This window comes from Grampus griseus (genome assembly GCF_964374135.1).
Source record: "Grampus griseus genome assembly, chromosome: 12".
NCBI lineage: Eukaryota > Metazoa > Chordata > Mammalia > Artiodactyla > Delphinidae > Grampus > Grampus griseus.
In genome coordinates this window covers 40,785,480-40,801,303 of record NC_139006.1, presented here as the reverse complement: position 1 = coordinate 40,801,303, position 15,824 = coordinate 40,785,480, and the positions used below count along the sequence as shown (strand labels likewise).

Here is a 15,824-nt window from a genome sequence, read left to right as displayed (position 1 = left end):
CTCCCCACCGGCCAATCTTAACCTGCACCTCAACACCTAAAAACCTAGTGCCTGTCTCGTGCACATAACCACAGCCTATCTTTCATCACGAGCCTGAGTACCTACAGGTCTGAGTGTGTGTCACACACATGAACGTCGTTAACAGTGAGAGTGTGTATGTGTGTGGGAGATGGAGTGAACACTGCTGAATGAGAGCACTGAGCCCCCCGACCAACACGAGGAATGTGATTTCAGATGGTCAGGATCACGAACTTACAAAGGTATATCCTTGGGCTTAAAGCAGCACCACTGTACCCCAACCTCTGGGAACACATCTCCAAGTGCATGATGGGGGCTGAGCATCAACAGGTAGCAGTAGTTACACTACTACTGTAGTTACAACAGAAGTGGCAGCTACATTTTGAAATCCCAACTACGGAGTCTCATATCTCAAAAGAAAGCCCCTACTGTGCATATATTTTGAACTCCTATATGTACAATATCTGAATTATACAATCCCGGCTTTCCACGAATTCAGAATGGCCAAGTAACCATTTCTCATTAGGTAGCTGTTGGGGAAACTTTTATAATCCTAGTAAGGTGGCAAGAGAAAGTGACCTTCTTGCTTTAAGTTTCTTAACGTGTTATTCTTACACTAGGCACAAAACGTTTCTACTGTTAAACTAACGATAGGATTCTGGAATTTTTACTACAATGGGAAGGGTGGTGACAAAAGAATCCTAAGAAAAGAGATCATCTAATTGTTCTATCTTCTGTAGAGAAACTGAGCTAGAGGTGTTCCTCAAACACGAAATCACTGCTGGGTTTTCCAGCTGGCCATTCGACTCTGGAACTGCAAGAGAAGTATCCCAGTGCATGACAGGACCCAAGTCTCATCAAACGCATTATGTGAGGCTAACTTTAAATAGAAAGGCTACCTGCATTCGGGACATTGTGTCTTCTGTTCAAACTATGCCGTCAAGAAGAAAGAACAAGAGTAGTGAGGAAGACACCAGGCACAAAAGCTAGTTAGTGTTTATTGAGCGCTTACGCCAGCTACCGTGAATTCTTTTAATACTAACCACCACCCTACAGGTGTGCGCGATTCCCATTTTATAGGCAAGTAAGCAAACTGAGAAACCAAAGTCAGCAGCTACGAAAAGTGGGCAACCAGGATGGCCACCCTGGTTGCCGGACAGCTGATAGGATTAATGCTACCACTATCCACTCCCAAAAAAGAGTTTAAGTTGCTGGAAAACGAGGTCACAGGGCAAATTACAAAATATAATCAGTTAGGCAGGACAGGCAGGAATGGTTTAAAGGAAAGAGCCCTGGATTTAGAACCAGGGCTTGTGTCCTGGGCCACGCTAAACACGGAGACTTGAGTGCCTCGTTACAACACTGTCATGATAAAATACACCTCTCTCTTTTGTTGTCAGTGGAATAGTGAGAATATAAGGGAATGTGCCTGGCACTGTGCTTAGCAGAGAAGACATACTACAGTATCTTGTTCTTTTATCCTCGGTTCCCATTTCAAAATATAAGCAGACAGCTACAACTCCTAGCTCTCCAGCGTAAGCCCCCCACCCCAGACCCCTCCCCCTCCCCTCAGCCCCAACACCCACAGAGAAACACTTTCAAGGTGTATCTTTCCGCCCTTGCTGTGAGAAGAGCTTTCCTAACGCTCAAAATTTGCCCTGTAGCAACAGTGCATACAGAGGTGTCTAGATGAGGCAAAATGACTTAGTTCATGCCTTTCAATATATGGGAACCATGACGCAGTAATTTAAGTATGTTAGAGCAGTTTAGAGGGAAAAGAAGATCATTAAAATAAGTAACAGAACATTTCAAGGCAAGAAATGTTGAAATATGCAAGCACAGTGTCTTGATCAGCAACTGAAGAAAATAAACTTGACTCAGACTTTCTCCACTCCTGATACAACATAAATTCCCATGTCTTTAAAGAGTCAAAGCACAGTAAGTGAAACTTTTTTTCATGAAATACATTCTCAGATGGCTAAAATAAGCCACAGGAGACACTGTGAGACGAGTCTTTTAAATCTATCCTCTGGAAATCCTTGATGAAACTCTGGCTTGAAATCAGACTGAATGCTTTAAAAATAAAATGTTCTGAATAAAGCTAAGAAGTTTCCATTTGCAGATTTTTTTAAAAAACTGATTTAAAAGTGAAATGTCTCAGTGAAAAGTTTATAGTTGTGAGATACTTGCTTTGCCATTAAGCATGTGTAAGCTCCCACCGGAAGAAACCACCATTCTTTTAAGTCTGAAAACTTCAGGCGTCTGTATCCCACCGTCCCTCATTTGCTTACAGACTGTGGCTCTCAATCACAGCTGCACATTTGGTTTGGTCCTCTAATTCCTACCAAACCACCGGCTCTAAAGAAATGCAGCAATTGGCCCTTAAACATTTACAGGGAAGCTGCTAATCAACATCCTTGAGTCTTGTCAACACTAGAAGGTCAAATTACAAACTTGCTTCCTAAACCAGAAAGCGGATGCTTCTGCTCCCCAAAGAAATTGAAGGCTCCTCCCACACCCACGAGAAAGCAACCAGGTTTTAGTTTTTCTTCATTTTTAAAAAGAGGAATAAAAAATTAACTGAACACACGTGTGCTTCCTCCCACTCTCCCGTATATTTAGAATCCCTCCATTTTCTTCTACCTTTAAGTTAGAAAAATCCATCATAAATTCGCTCTCTTGAAAGGCATTAGCAACTCATTTTGGGGACTGAGTTTTAGAAGAAAGGCAGAGAGAGGTGAGTAAGCAGAGTTCGGCTGATTCTTTTTAATTCCTGCACGGCCAGGCAGTTATACATATCTGTTTTCAAACAAGGAAAGCGTTTGCAATGCACAACGATGCAAAGTAACGCGAGGCACAAGAAACGGGCACGATGGCTGGTGTGGTCCGTGTCACAAAGGCAGCACGCTAGCCGGAGTCACAACCCTGCAAGTCCCGGGCTCGCGGCTGCCTCAAATCGCATCCGGTCCCAAGTCTCAAAGCCAACGGGCTCCAGACCCGGCAGCGGGGGAGGCGACCCATGAGAGAGAATCGGACAAACACCGGACGCCCCTCTTGGAGGGCGAGGCCGAGAGAAAGTGAGGGAACAGAGCAGGAGCCGGGAAGACACGCGGCGAGTCCCGCGGAGGGAAAGGACCACGGAGCAGGGGTGGAGGCGGAAGGGGAGATGTGGCAGAGGCGCCGGCTGCAGCTCAGGCAGAGGGACAAGACACGGGGAAAGGCGACAGGGCCAAGGATCACTGACCGACGGGAGGGGGAGGGGGCTTCTGGGACGGGCCGCAAAGGGAAGCGCGCGAGCCGGCCCCGAGGGGCGCGTGCCGGGCGGGGGAGCGAGGCGCGTCAGTCACCTGTATTGTTTGAAAAGCTGGTCCGACTCCCTAAAGCCGTTGTTGAGCAGCATGTTGATGCCGGCGAGGGCCAGCTCCGCGTCCTGCAGGGGCGCCGCCGCCGAGTCTCCGTCGTCCCGCCGCCGCGGCCGCTGCTGCTCCGAGCCAGCCATGGGCGCGCGAGGCTCTGCGCAGGGCCGAGGCGAGGTGGGGTAGCAGCTGCTGCGGCCCCCGCGCGCGCCCGGAGCCCGGCTCTACCTGCCCGGAGCGCGCCGGAGCGGGCGCGGGGGAGGGGCGCGGCGGGCGGGGCGCGGAGGGAGGAGCCCGGGTCCAGCTGCAGCGCGGCGGGGGATGTGGGCGCCCAGGCCGCCGCCTCCAGCCGCCGCGGGGATTACTCAGCAGCCGCCCGCCCGTCCCCTCCGAGGAGCGCGGCTCGCGCCGCCACCAAAACGGAATCCGTTTCCGGGTGTCTCTACCCCAACGGAGCCAGGGCCGAGCCGCCGCCGCCCCCGCTTCCTGCAGCCCTCGCGCGCCGCCCCGGGCCCTCACACCGCGCCCCTCGCGCGGCAGCCCGGGGCCAGCGCGCCGAGCCTGCCCGGACACGCGCGAGGCCCCTAGGCCCGGCCCTTGACCCCCTCCTCCAAAAGGGCCGGACCCGGGAGTTGCAGGGAAGCTGGAAAGGGCAGACGGGTTCGGAGAGCGGACAGTAAACTCCGCTCGGGCCGCAGCGAGAGCGCGCCTCGCTTTTGCCCCGAGTGACTGAAACCCCACGCAGGCGGCGCGCGCGACCCGCAACTTTATCCGCACCCTTGGACCGCCTACTAGCTCGCGGCAGCCAATCCTCGAGGAGGTGGGCGGCGGGGACGGGGCCTCCGGGCACCTGCCAGACAGCTGCCCCGAGCCCAGCGTTGAAGAACTGGAGCGGCGAGGTCCTGGGTGTGCGGCACCCACCCTCTCCGGCCCGCCACCAGCATTTGCGCGATGGGGCAAGAAGGCAAATGGTGGCCCAGATGGCACATACCTAAATATTCAGGAGTTATAAATTACGCTGTTGTGCGTTCTACTCTCACCCTGACAATTATGCTTTCTTACCAATGGAAGAGAAAAATAAGTGTAAAGCTGTGGTTTCCGTAGGACCGAATGTCAGTAAAACGCCAAAGATAACCGAATTTAGCCATTATTGACTAAATTCTGATGATGGGCTGGTGATGTGTGTGTGTCTGCGTAATATTAGAGAGGCAAACAACCCATAAATTGATTTTTGTCATTTTTCCATAAATTAATTTTTCTCACCTTTGTCTTAGCAAAATCACTATGTATGTTGTTACAATGAAGATTATGTTATTCATGTCAAATTAAACCACCTTTCTTAAATCGTTGTAGTTCTTAAAGTGTAGTTTATTAAATTCAATTTGGAGAAACTTTGCTCTGCCAAAACATTTACAATTGTAAATTACAATCGAAATTGTCTTTAAAAATTAAAACGATGTTCAGGTTTCGAGATAACCCATGAATTGTAAATATCATGTCCAGCATTCTAGTGGGATCAATAAGATAAATGATCCCAGAAAATATTACAAAATAATATAATTTCATCCTGTAAGTAGCTATCACTTGTTTTGTGATTTGTGCCATTCCTTACACGAATATCTCAATCCATACTATATTCCCAACATTCATCTATACAAATTTAAGAGTAATGTGAATTCTTGTCGCTCCTTAGCTGTTGTGTATAACTGTTGCATCTGGAGCCACAAATTAGAACACCAAAAGAAGCAAGACGATGCATGAGTCTCAGCCCTAGGAAATAATACTTTGTAAGGGAGGAATCATTGCCTTCATGTGCTCTGAGAAGGATATGACAAGTTGACCAATTTTTTTTTTTAATCCAAGCACTACTGGATTTAAAATAGTGTTAGTTTCAAACATCAGCACTGCCACAGGTTATAGGTTCCATTGAGCCAGCACTGAGTGCCAGATCCCCAGTGATAGAGGTGCCTATGTGTTCCTTAATAAATGTGTGTGTGTGTGTGTGTGTTTATGTTGTGATGAGCAGGGCCCTCTAACATGGGTCTTAGGTACTATACCATCCATGGGGCTCACATGGGCCTCTGGCACAGAAAGGAACCCCACTGGAACATACTGCCAGTGGTTACAGGAGATGACAACATGCCCAGTGCTTACAAGCTGCCTGAACTTTGGATCTGTGGAACCATCCACCCCCAAATCCCTGTAACAATCTAGTCAACAAGGGAGGGAAACCAGGAGAGCAATACCAAACTTAGCAGATAGCCTGTACTCCCCCAACTGGAGAAGGGCGCCGCACACAGTTCTCTATGTCCCTGTTACTTGAGGGCGGGGGGTGGGGGGAACAGTCAAGGCGTTGACGGCACCATGGGTGTTGTTAACAAGTTGTTCCTGGGACCCTGCAGCTGAGGATGGGGGGAGGAGTGAGCAAAATCAAAGCCATGTTTGTGGGGCTATTTCCATCTCAAGAACCTAGCACAATCAGTGACGCAGACTTAGTGAAATTAAACTGTTGAAAGACTGAGGCAAGGTCCAGTGCAACTTCCCAGCACCCCATAATAGGCAAGGGAGGGGCAATATGGATAGAGGATAACTCTGCCAGGTAATATACACCAGATATGTGTCACGCTGGATTTAACCACATACCAAAACAATGAGATTAGCAGCAGCAGCATGAATGGACGTTTTCAAATATTTGCTCTGTAATGAGGGACACAAAGAGGATTCAAAACGGGCCCCATGATCCTGAAGGGAGACAACACACGGACCAGTAATTATGCTTGCAGCTGTAGTTGGCAATGACACCTGCCCAAGGTTCACCTTGCAGGTGGGGAATTAAGGCTGATTGTGCTTTCTTCACTGGATAATAATGGCAGCTAATGATGGATATTTACGGGGTCATGGTGTATATTATCTACAAAAGGAAAAGAAATCTAGATTACGAACACATTAGGGCATGATGCACTTGAAATTGCGAGATTTTCAGCACCCTCTGCAGAACTAACACAGTCTTCAGTGCGTTTTCCTCTCAAGGGGAGGAAAGAACCTATTTTCCTTCCATAGACCTCTTGTGGACATTGTCAGTACTTTGTGTCTCCTCATGAGATTTCATTATGAAAATGAAACTCCAAGTTCAAATGATCACTGAAAAGTTGTAGACATGTGTATTATCCTTTACACGGTAGATTTTTTTTTTTTTTTTTTTTTTTTTTTTTGCGGCACGCGGGCCTCTCACTTTTGTGGCCTCCCCCGTTGCGGAGCACAGGCTCCAGACGCGCAGGCTCAGCGGCCATGGCTCACGGGCCTAGCCGCTCCGCGGCATGTGGGATCTTCCCAGACTGGGGCACGAACCCGTGTCCCCTGCATCGGCAGGTGGACTCTCAACCACTGTGCCACCAGGGAAGCCCAACACGGTAGATTTTTTTTAATAAGATGTCTTGGTTGCAAGTAACAGAGAAACCTGACCCAAATTGGCTCAGAATAGCAAATGTATTGATTCATGAATGGAATTTTCCAAAATGAGGCTGTCCAGGGCTGAAACACTATGACTAGGACCCAGTTTCTCCCCCTGTCCACCTCTCAGCTCTACCATTTTGGTGCTTGGTGGTTCTATTCTCAGACAGACCCTCCTCTCCTGGTCCCCAAACAGCTGGAAGCTCCCATGGCTGCCTGCTTGCCTCTTCACATCCAGTAGGAAGGCATTGCTTCTTGAATGCTTAACTACAACAAAAATCCCCTAATTGAACCACATTGGCTTTGATTGGCCTGACTGTGGTCAGGTTCTCATTCTTAAACCAATCAGTGTGTGTATGTGTGTAGGGGGAGAGGGAATGGCATTATAATTGAATTTAGCCAATCAGAGCCTTCTCCAGCATCTGGGAGGTGGGACCAATTCCATCCAAACTCCTTGGCTGGGAAATTCCACATTAGGAAAAGGAAGTCAGGAAATGGATGTCAGAAAGACAACCAGCAAACATCCCTTAACCTTGTCCTTCCTAAACATGTTTTGGGATTTTGGAATTCAAATTATTTAGTAGTGCTAATAACCATGCCTTAACGTATCTTTGTAAATCTGCACTACCAATTGAAATAAAGACAGGTTTCCGAATGTCTTGGAACTCCAAAAAGGAGGAGAGCTGGGAAATTAATGTCACTACGTTTTCATATTACTCTAGCTTTGATATCAAACTCAGTCTTTAACTCTACTGAAGATTTAGTCGGGTAGCTTTGTGAGGGTAGATCTAGTTAACTGCTTTTAATTAGAAGGCAAATCAGGTCAAGGGTTGATATGCAAAACTTTGTGGCAGGTTCCTTTCTTTTCTGCTCACAGGTGGATCACCAGCTGGTCTCTAAGGAGGGGAGCACCCATGGGGGCCCACCTGGCTGTTTCTCCAGCAGGATGGATGTCTCCGACAAGATACTCATGCTGCCCTGGAAACTACAGCAGTGACCACGGAGCAGGAAACCATTCCCTTCTCACTGTATACCTTCTCATCTGTCTTTCCCCAAATCAAATACCCAATGGACCACAGTGGGGGCTTAAACAGGTGTTTACTAGAGCTTAGATCATTGTTCTGCTGCTGTCTAGATTCCTCCCCTGGCTGGCTCAAGCAGTGAGGCCTCCTGTCCAAGCTCTCGATTGGGATGTGTCTTTGAGTGGAAATTCAGGTCCTCTCCTGGTCTTCAGAGGCTCTCCCTCTCCCTCCCTCCCCCAGTCCTTTTGCCTTTCTTCCTGCGTCCCTTCCCTTTAACCTCTCTGCTTGCTAGTCACTAGTTCTTGCTGTTCCCTAATCTACCGTCCCTCTCTCCTCCTTACAGAAGTAATCAAGCCTCCCTGTCCCTTAGTCCCTCTCATGACTCGAGCATTCTGCAGCCTCTGGTGAACGTCCACGGCTTCTCTTCTCTGTCTGCTGACTGTTGCTCTATAGAGGGAGAGGTTGTCTCTGATTTCAAGGTCTGTGGGTCTGTTGAGTCCTGCAGGGGGGTTGGGGGTGGGAGGCAGAAGAGCTCTGGTCCCGTGGATGAGGGAGGGGAAAGGTGCCAAAAGGTCCGGGAGTGCCCTGGTGGGTTTCCTCCTGGAGTACCTAAAACCAAATATACCTTCCACTGTGATTAATTTCTATCTGGAATCCCCATTTTTATCTAAATAAGGAAATTATTTGCCTTCACTTGATTTAACGTTACCCATTCCTTACTAACAATCCTGGCCTTATTATGCTAACATTAAGCCTTTCCTACACTAACTGACAACACATGGCATGGCTCAGTTCTCTCTAACCTCTATGCTTCTCCCCTGACTAGAGGAGGGAGGGGACTCCTTTCCACTCACAGAACCACGTATATGAATCTGTTTAAGTGGAAGCAGCAGCGGCTCCTCACTGGCTTCCCAGAGTGGATTTGTTCCAAATCATAAAGTGTAGTCAGATTCACTTGGACTGCCTAGAGCACGCAGTAGGTGCTCAGTCCCTGTTTGTCAATTGTATGGTGAGTTGGAAGTGTAGGGAGATGGAGATTGGGCTGAAATCATAGACTATGATTTGGGTTCTGCAAAGCATTACCTTGTTGACGTGGGGCAATTTTACTTAACCTCTTTCAGCCTCAGTTTCCCCATTTATGATATGAAGACAATCAGTAGCTTCAAGGCAAGTAGCTGCAAGAGTGGGCACATGAATAAGCTGCAATAGCAAGATATTATCTGAATCCACACAATTAGTTTTCTAATATTAATGAAAGCTAGTGGAGCCTTCTGTTCTTATATTGTCAATGGCATTATCTTTTTTTCCCAACAACATTAGCTTGAAATATCCAGCTACAAGAAAACCTGTGCAATTAAATAACCAAATACGTCATACGGAGATGATTAATTTAAACCATTTCTAATATAAACAGCATATGTTTGCTATTTTAATGCAGCCTGAGGCAGAAGTGCCAATTTTCTTCAGAGGGTATAAAAAGTATAAAGTAAAAATATCTAGGTCTTAGAGTTCTTCATTTGGGTCTGAATTGTGTTTGCTTTAATAACCCATTAGTATGTTTTTGACACTGCCTGAATGGCTGGACAAGGAAATCTATAATATTTAGTATGAACATTTAAAAAATGCATCTTCTATATATCCTGTGTGTGTAACATGTTTTGCAGTCAGCTATGGTTGGTTTATCTTTGCAAGAAGAGACACGTTGTTAATATAAAATAATGCCTTATTCATTTAATCACTTGTGTTTTGCTCTGGGGTTAAGTTAGCAATCTGGGTGCCCCAACCGAGAACTCAGCACCACTGAATTCCCTGTGGTTAATTAAGGAACTAGTTGAAAAAAGTTTTTTATCAATGTGGGTAATCCACACAGGTTTTACTTGTGCAATGTATGGACACCACTGAGTAGGGTGCCCTGACATTCTGGTTTTCACAGGGCACTCGCTGCGTGTTCTCAGAGTGTCAGAACAGGGGAAGTGCTGGCAATATTTAGACAAATATTACAAGGCTTCTCAACACTGAGGATAAAACATATAGCCAGAGACACATCCACAGTACAATATGGTAAGTATCATAGTAGACCTCACTATAAAGTTTCTCAGAATCCATTTAATTCCTGGATTTGCTCCTTAAATGGTTATAACAGATGTTTACCTTATGAACTGATATTCACTGATTTTCTATTAATTTGTTGATTCTTTACCCCTTCAGAGTTAGCATATGGGCCACATTGGAATACCTCTATCACTAATTTATAGCCAGTCCTTGATTTTTGAGCCCCCAAATAGTATTACCCAGTTTGGGTTCCCCCATCAGTTATCAAAGGATGCTAATCACTATTTCTGATTACGTTCACATCTTTCTTCAAAAGAAGATCCACCACAACTGAAGATATTTTTAAGAACCTGAAAAGGGACTTCCCTGGTGGCGTAGTGGTTAAGACACCATGCTCCCATTGCAGGGGGCCCGGGTTCGTTCCCTGGTCAGGGAACTAGATCCCACATGCATGCCACAACTAAAGAGTTCACCTGCCACAACTAAGACCCAGTGCAACCAAATAAATAAATATTAAAAAAAAAGAACCTGAATACAATTTTGAAGACAATTCCAGAAAAGGAATTAGATGAAAAAATAATATCTTTTAAGAAAAGCTTCATATGTAAAGGAGAAAACATCCACTACAGTATATAACGTTGGATATTTGTTTTAAAAGATTCTATTAAACAAGCTCGCTTCCCTATGAAGAGTACACATACACACACACGCTAAAAAATCTATTTTGAAAATCTCCTATAATTAGAAAACAGTGATGGCTGCACAACTCTGCAGATATACTAAAAACTATTGAACTGTACATTGTGAATGGTGAATTTTACAGTATGTAAATCATACCTCAATAAAGCTGTTAATTTAAAAAAATGTAAAATCATTCTAAGTGACAAAGTGAAAAACAGTAGGAGAAGGGAGTTCATGTTTTGAATCTTCGATTTCATATGTCTGGGGCAGGAATAAAGTGTATTATTAAAAAAGAAGAAATCTCTCGAAGAGTGTCCATAAATCAGGAACGGATGCTGGCTACCATCACAACACACCTGGTGCTGGGTTAAGACTTTACATATGTTGTTCCACTTAATTCTCAAAGTAACCCTGTGAGGTGGGCTTTATCCCAGGTTTACGGATGTGAAAACAAGTACAAACAAGTCGGATAATTTTCTCAAGCCCATGCAACCCGTAAGAGTTCAAGTGAGGCGTAAACATGGGTCTTATTGCACAGAGTGGGTAGTCTTAATTGTTAAAGTAAAACCTAGTACCCGCTGAAGGCCTGAGTGAGGGAGTACACGCGCGCACACACACACACACACACACACCCCATTGTGAGTTTCATATGGCCATTATTATTATCTCTTCCTGAAAGTAAGAATGTGACTTACATTTAGAAGGTATTTTGAATACAGGCAAATATATGATCTCATATGTGATCTGAGTCAGTAAAACTGGGGTGGAGCCCAGGTGTCTGCATTTTATTGAAAACCCCAGGTGAGTCTAATGTCAGGGAACAGCCCTAAGTGAAAGAGTCATCTGAGTGACAACTCTGGAAAGCAGAGAAGCTACTGCTCATCTTTGTGTACATTTCTTACCCGTAGTATATGTTTCAGAAATATTGCATGAATAAGTGAAAGTGTAGCTTAATGTATGATTTTGATGGTAAATCATTTGATGGTAAATCATCTTTATATCCTTGGATATGAACAGTTGTGTTATTAACCTGAGGATAAAGGTATATACTTAGAGTTTGAAAACAAAAGCGTGTCATGTAATACCTTAAGAAATTCTGTGCACTTCATCAGCTAGGGGTCGATACATCTGGAGTTGACCAATCAGAAGAAGACAGGCCCTCATTAAGGAGAAAAGGAGGATGTGGGCACCGAGAAATCACTTACATCCTAACTCTTGACATTTATTTTTAAATGTGGTTGTAAGAGAAGACTCAGAACATTCAGCTGTGTCATGGCTAAAAATACACATTTCTTCACTTCGCCTCACCTTCTTCACCCTGCCATCTCCTCTGAGACAAAAACAGCGAAAACAGGGGGATGACTGTGAGATGGAAAAGGGAAAATGAGAACCAGTTTATATCCACCGATAGGGAACTGGATGCCGAGATACCACAGGGACTAGTTTCCTCATTCCCCAAATCGGGCCAAAGAACAACAGCTTTCTGGGCTCAGGATCAATCTTCTTTTCTCCACCTTTCTGAAAGGAAACCACCTCTAGTGGGAGGCCCTTCACCTCTGCCCAATAGCAAAGTTACGGTTTCCACGCCCCTGCCCCACTCGACTTGCCTGGGGAACAAAAATGGCCTTGTGTAAATAAAAAAAAACGCTTTCATTCCTCCAGACTTAAGATAACAATTCTATTGTTTTTCTTTGTTCAATTCAGTCATTCAAGCAACTCTAAAGACTATTTGCCTGTGAAGAGCTCTTTTTCACACATGTCATACCAATGGTCACAGGTCCACTAGTGATTCACTCCAAGAAGGACACTACATAAATTGCAGGTTATCCCAGATGTTGTCTAAGATGAATTAATTACCGGGTACTTCACAAAGACTACAGTATTTTTCTTAGAACAAGGGCCCATTCAGTTCAACAGTGTGTGCCAGCCACCTTCGAAGGAGAGGGTGCAGCTGGCTACAGGTGCTCTCTCAGCGACACCGGGACTCTGCTTCTCTATACAAGTTGACCTTTGTCTCTCCTGCAGTGCGACAGAGGGTAGCAGGGCAATTCTTCATTCTGTAGGACTGTCCTGTACATTGCTAGAGTCTAGGATTCCCGTCTCCCAATGCCAAAAGCACCTCCCAAGCATTGTAACAACCCAGGATTCCTCAGACATTAAAAAAAAAAGTGCTGAGAGTGGTACTGTCCCCTGTCTTGAACCATGGCTCTGAGGTATAAGCAACTCAAGGTCCCTGTTTGCCAGATTTGAGTTTTCTCTACCACCACCAGCCTTTATAACTAAACAGACGCTGGCCAATTCAATCTCTATTGACTTTGAGCTAGTAACCAACATAAGAGATCTTCTCAAGTTGTCTTTAAATCTAGATCCCACTCCCCACTTTTAGCTTTCTTCTGTCAGCATTGGTCTCCACACTTGCCCATTCCCAGAGGAAGAGAGACCTCCCTGTCCAGTTTCTATATAGCCATTGTCAAGGATGGTTCTGTTGCTTGAGTCACATGGCAATCCCTGACCCAGTCATTGGAGGACAGAATACTCTGATTGGCCAGCCTTGGTCATGTGGGGAGCAGCCAGGAGGGTAGAGCATCCTGGTTAATAGCCCCACAAACAATGAGAAGTTGTTTCCAAAGAGAGAAGTGTAGGCCGGCAACTTATGTCTACCTCAGAGAATGACTAAACAACACAATATATTACTGCACACCTCACCCTCCAATGTTCCATTCCATAATAAAGAAAAAAAAAAAAAGAAACATTTTAAAACCCTAAAACCTCCTCCTACTTCTTCCAAAAATTTTGATGGGTTTGGAATAATGATCTACTTGAGTGGAACCCAAGAGTAAATTAAGCACAACTTTATTCAGTGTTTCTTTAGGACACCGATGATGTAACTGATTTGGAAATCTCCAGAGTGTGTTGGTGATGCTGGGGGCAGAGCTGTGAAGAACTGAGGGACAATGAGAAAACTGTGGTAGAAAAGGGGCTGGGGGAAAAGGTAAGGAAATCAAAGGAGAGTCTAAGGACTTTACTGAGAGCAGAGCATCAGTAAAGCAAGGAGAGAATAGAGGAAAGAGAGGAGAAAGAGCAGGTAGACAAGGAGAGATGGTGGAACTCCATGATACACAGTTTAGAAGGGCTGGTTTATCCTGGGAAAGCCAAGAGGCTGAATATCTAGAACCAAGCAAGAAGTCAATCATATTGATTCTTGAAGGTATTTCTCCATATCCACGACCAAGGGCACAGATCCAGTGGCCTGAGGTCAACAGTTTCTATCTAAACCCAAACTAGGTCGACCTGGGGCCCCAGGCAGACAAGAACCTGCTTCTTCAGAGATTCAGAATCTAATAGAAAAACAGATAAAGGTAGACTAAAGGGGACCAGCAAAAAAGACAGTATCACCAGTTGAGGCTGGTAGAGGAACTTCCCAACTAGGAGACCATCAAGGGTCATCCAGAAGACACTGAGCCTGGTTTCGTGTGTTGAACCTTAGTCAAGATAACTGAGTGAAGACAAGGAAACTCTGTAAAGGTTTTATCTCCAAATTTTCTTGTTTTTCAGGCGAGTTCTAGAGTTAACAGATTCTCAGACTGGAGGAACACAGAGGTCGTTGCACCAGAAACCTCAGTTCCTGATCCAACTCTGGGCAGTTCTGTTGACCGTGATCAAGCTGCTTAACCTCTTTCAGCTTCAGTTTCATCATCAATAAACACAAATCACGATAAAGTCCCTTTTTATCTCATAGGTTAACACAGGCTGCCGTGACATCCAGGGGACAGGAACAGCTACATAACTTGTGGGGCCCACTGCAAAATGAAAATGTGGGGTTTCTTGTTTAAAAAGCATGAAGAATTTCAAGATGACAACAGCAGAGCATTAAACCAGGCTTCTGAGAGCAGAGCCCTGCGTGACTGTACATGTCCCAGCCCTGCCAGGTGGGATAATGTACATCAAAGTGCCTTAGCAATCTACAAAGAGTTCAGCAGAGTGGTGAGGATTTTCTTTCTTTTTTTTTTTTTCTCCTTTTCTTGATGCTCCAGCATTATATTAATTTGCCAGGGCTAACAAGGAAATTTATTGTCTCTCAGATCTGGAAGCCAGAAATCGAAAATCAAGGTGTCAGCAGGGTTTGCTCCTTCTGAGGGCCGTGAGGGATGGCTCTATTCTAGGCCCCTCTCCTTGGCTTGCAGATGGCTATCTCTTTACCTTGTCTTCCCTCTGTGCATGTCTCTGTGTCCAAATTTCCCATTCTTACGAGGACACCAGTCATATTGCACTAGGGCCCATGCTAATGACCTCATTTCAATTTGATGAGCTCTGCAAACACCCTATCGCCAAATAAGGTCACATGGTGAGGTACCGGGAGGTTAGGACTTCAACATATGAATTTGGGAGGGGGATACAATTCAAGCCATTACAAGCATCACCCCTTCTCTACTACTTTGGAGACATGTCTAGTGGTTTATAGTCTCATGAGGAGGCAGTGATGTTGGGCCATGGTAGGGGGACAGTTCTGCCACCGTGACAGGGGTGCGTGGGCCACTGTTTCAGCTAACTGGTGCAACAGGTCCCACTGCCTGTTCTATGACCCACTCTCCAGTCTCTGAAAGCTCTTAAATGTGCACCCAATAAATTCCCTTCTGACTCAAGAAAGCTGGAGTATGTTCCTGTGGCTTGCAACCAAGAAACCCGATACTCAAACACTGCATTAAAATTGGAAATGGTATTGTATGGGACCCGAGTTCTGTGCCCCGTCCCCCAGATTTGCTTGGCCCCTTCTGCTGGCTGGGCCCTGGCTGCTAGCTTCCCACTGTGGCCTCATCTCTGCCACCATCGGCACAGGCAGCCTCCCCGAGGGCGAGGGCCAAGGGCTGGCTCTGGCACAGCTGGTCCCTTGCCCACCACGGGAGCGGCCGCAGCCCTGCAGCCCACCCAGGCCTCTGAGGAGCCTGCAGAGAAGCTGGCTCTTCCTGCCACTTGAAGGCTTACCCCTGCCACCTCGCTGAGGGCACAGAGGACGGCTGTCCCACAGCTACCTGGGGAGGAGGGGGGACAACCGGAAGTGAGGGAGCGCTGAATCCCTGTGGCACCAGCTTTGACCAGTGAGAGTCAAGAGACAGAGGGAACCAGCAGATAAACTCCATGCCCTTCCTCCCCGTGACCAACAATTCCAAGATGTGGTGGTTCCATCTGACCTCCGCACGGAGTCCTGCCGGCTGAGCATCAGGCATGGTTTTCATGGCACGTGGCC

General features: G+C 46.1%; 1 protein-coding gene across 2 annotated transcripts in view; it reads right to left on the bottom strand.

The window, feature by feature from the left end:
* TTC39C (tetratricopeptide repeat domain 39C) overlaps positions 1–3,545 on the bottom strand; it is a 103,330-nt gene extending 99,785 nt beyond the window's left edge. For both annotated transcript variants that reach the window (XM_082667449.1, XM_082667447.1), the window contains exon 1: positions 3,366–3,545. In XM_082667449.1, coding sequence (XP_082523575.1) covers positions 3,366–3,517 — 152 coding nt within the window. In that variant the 5' untranslated portion in view covers positions 3,518–3,545. The remainder of the gene's footprint in view (positions 1–3,365) is intronic.
* Between the last annotated feature and the right edge of the window lie 12,279 nt (positions 3,546–15,824).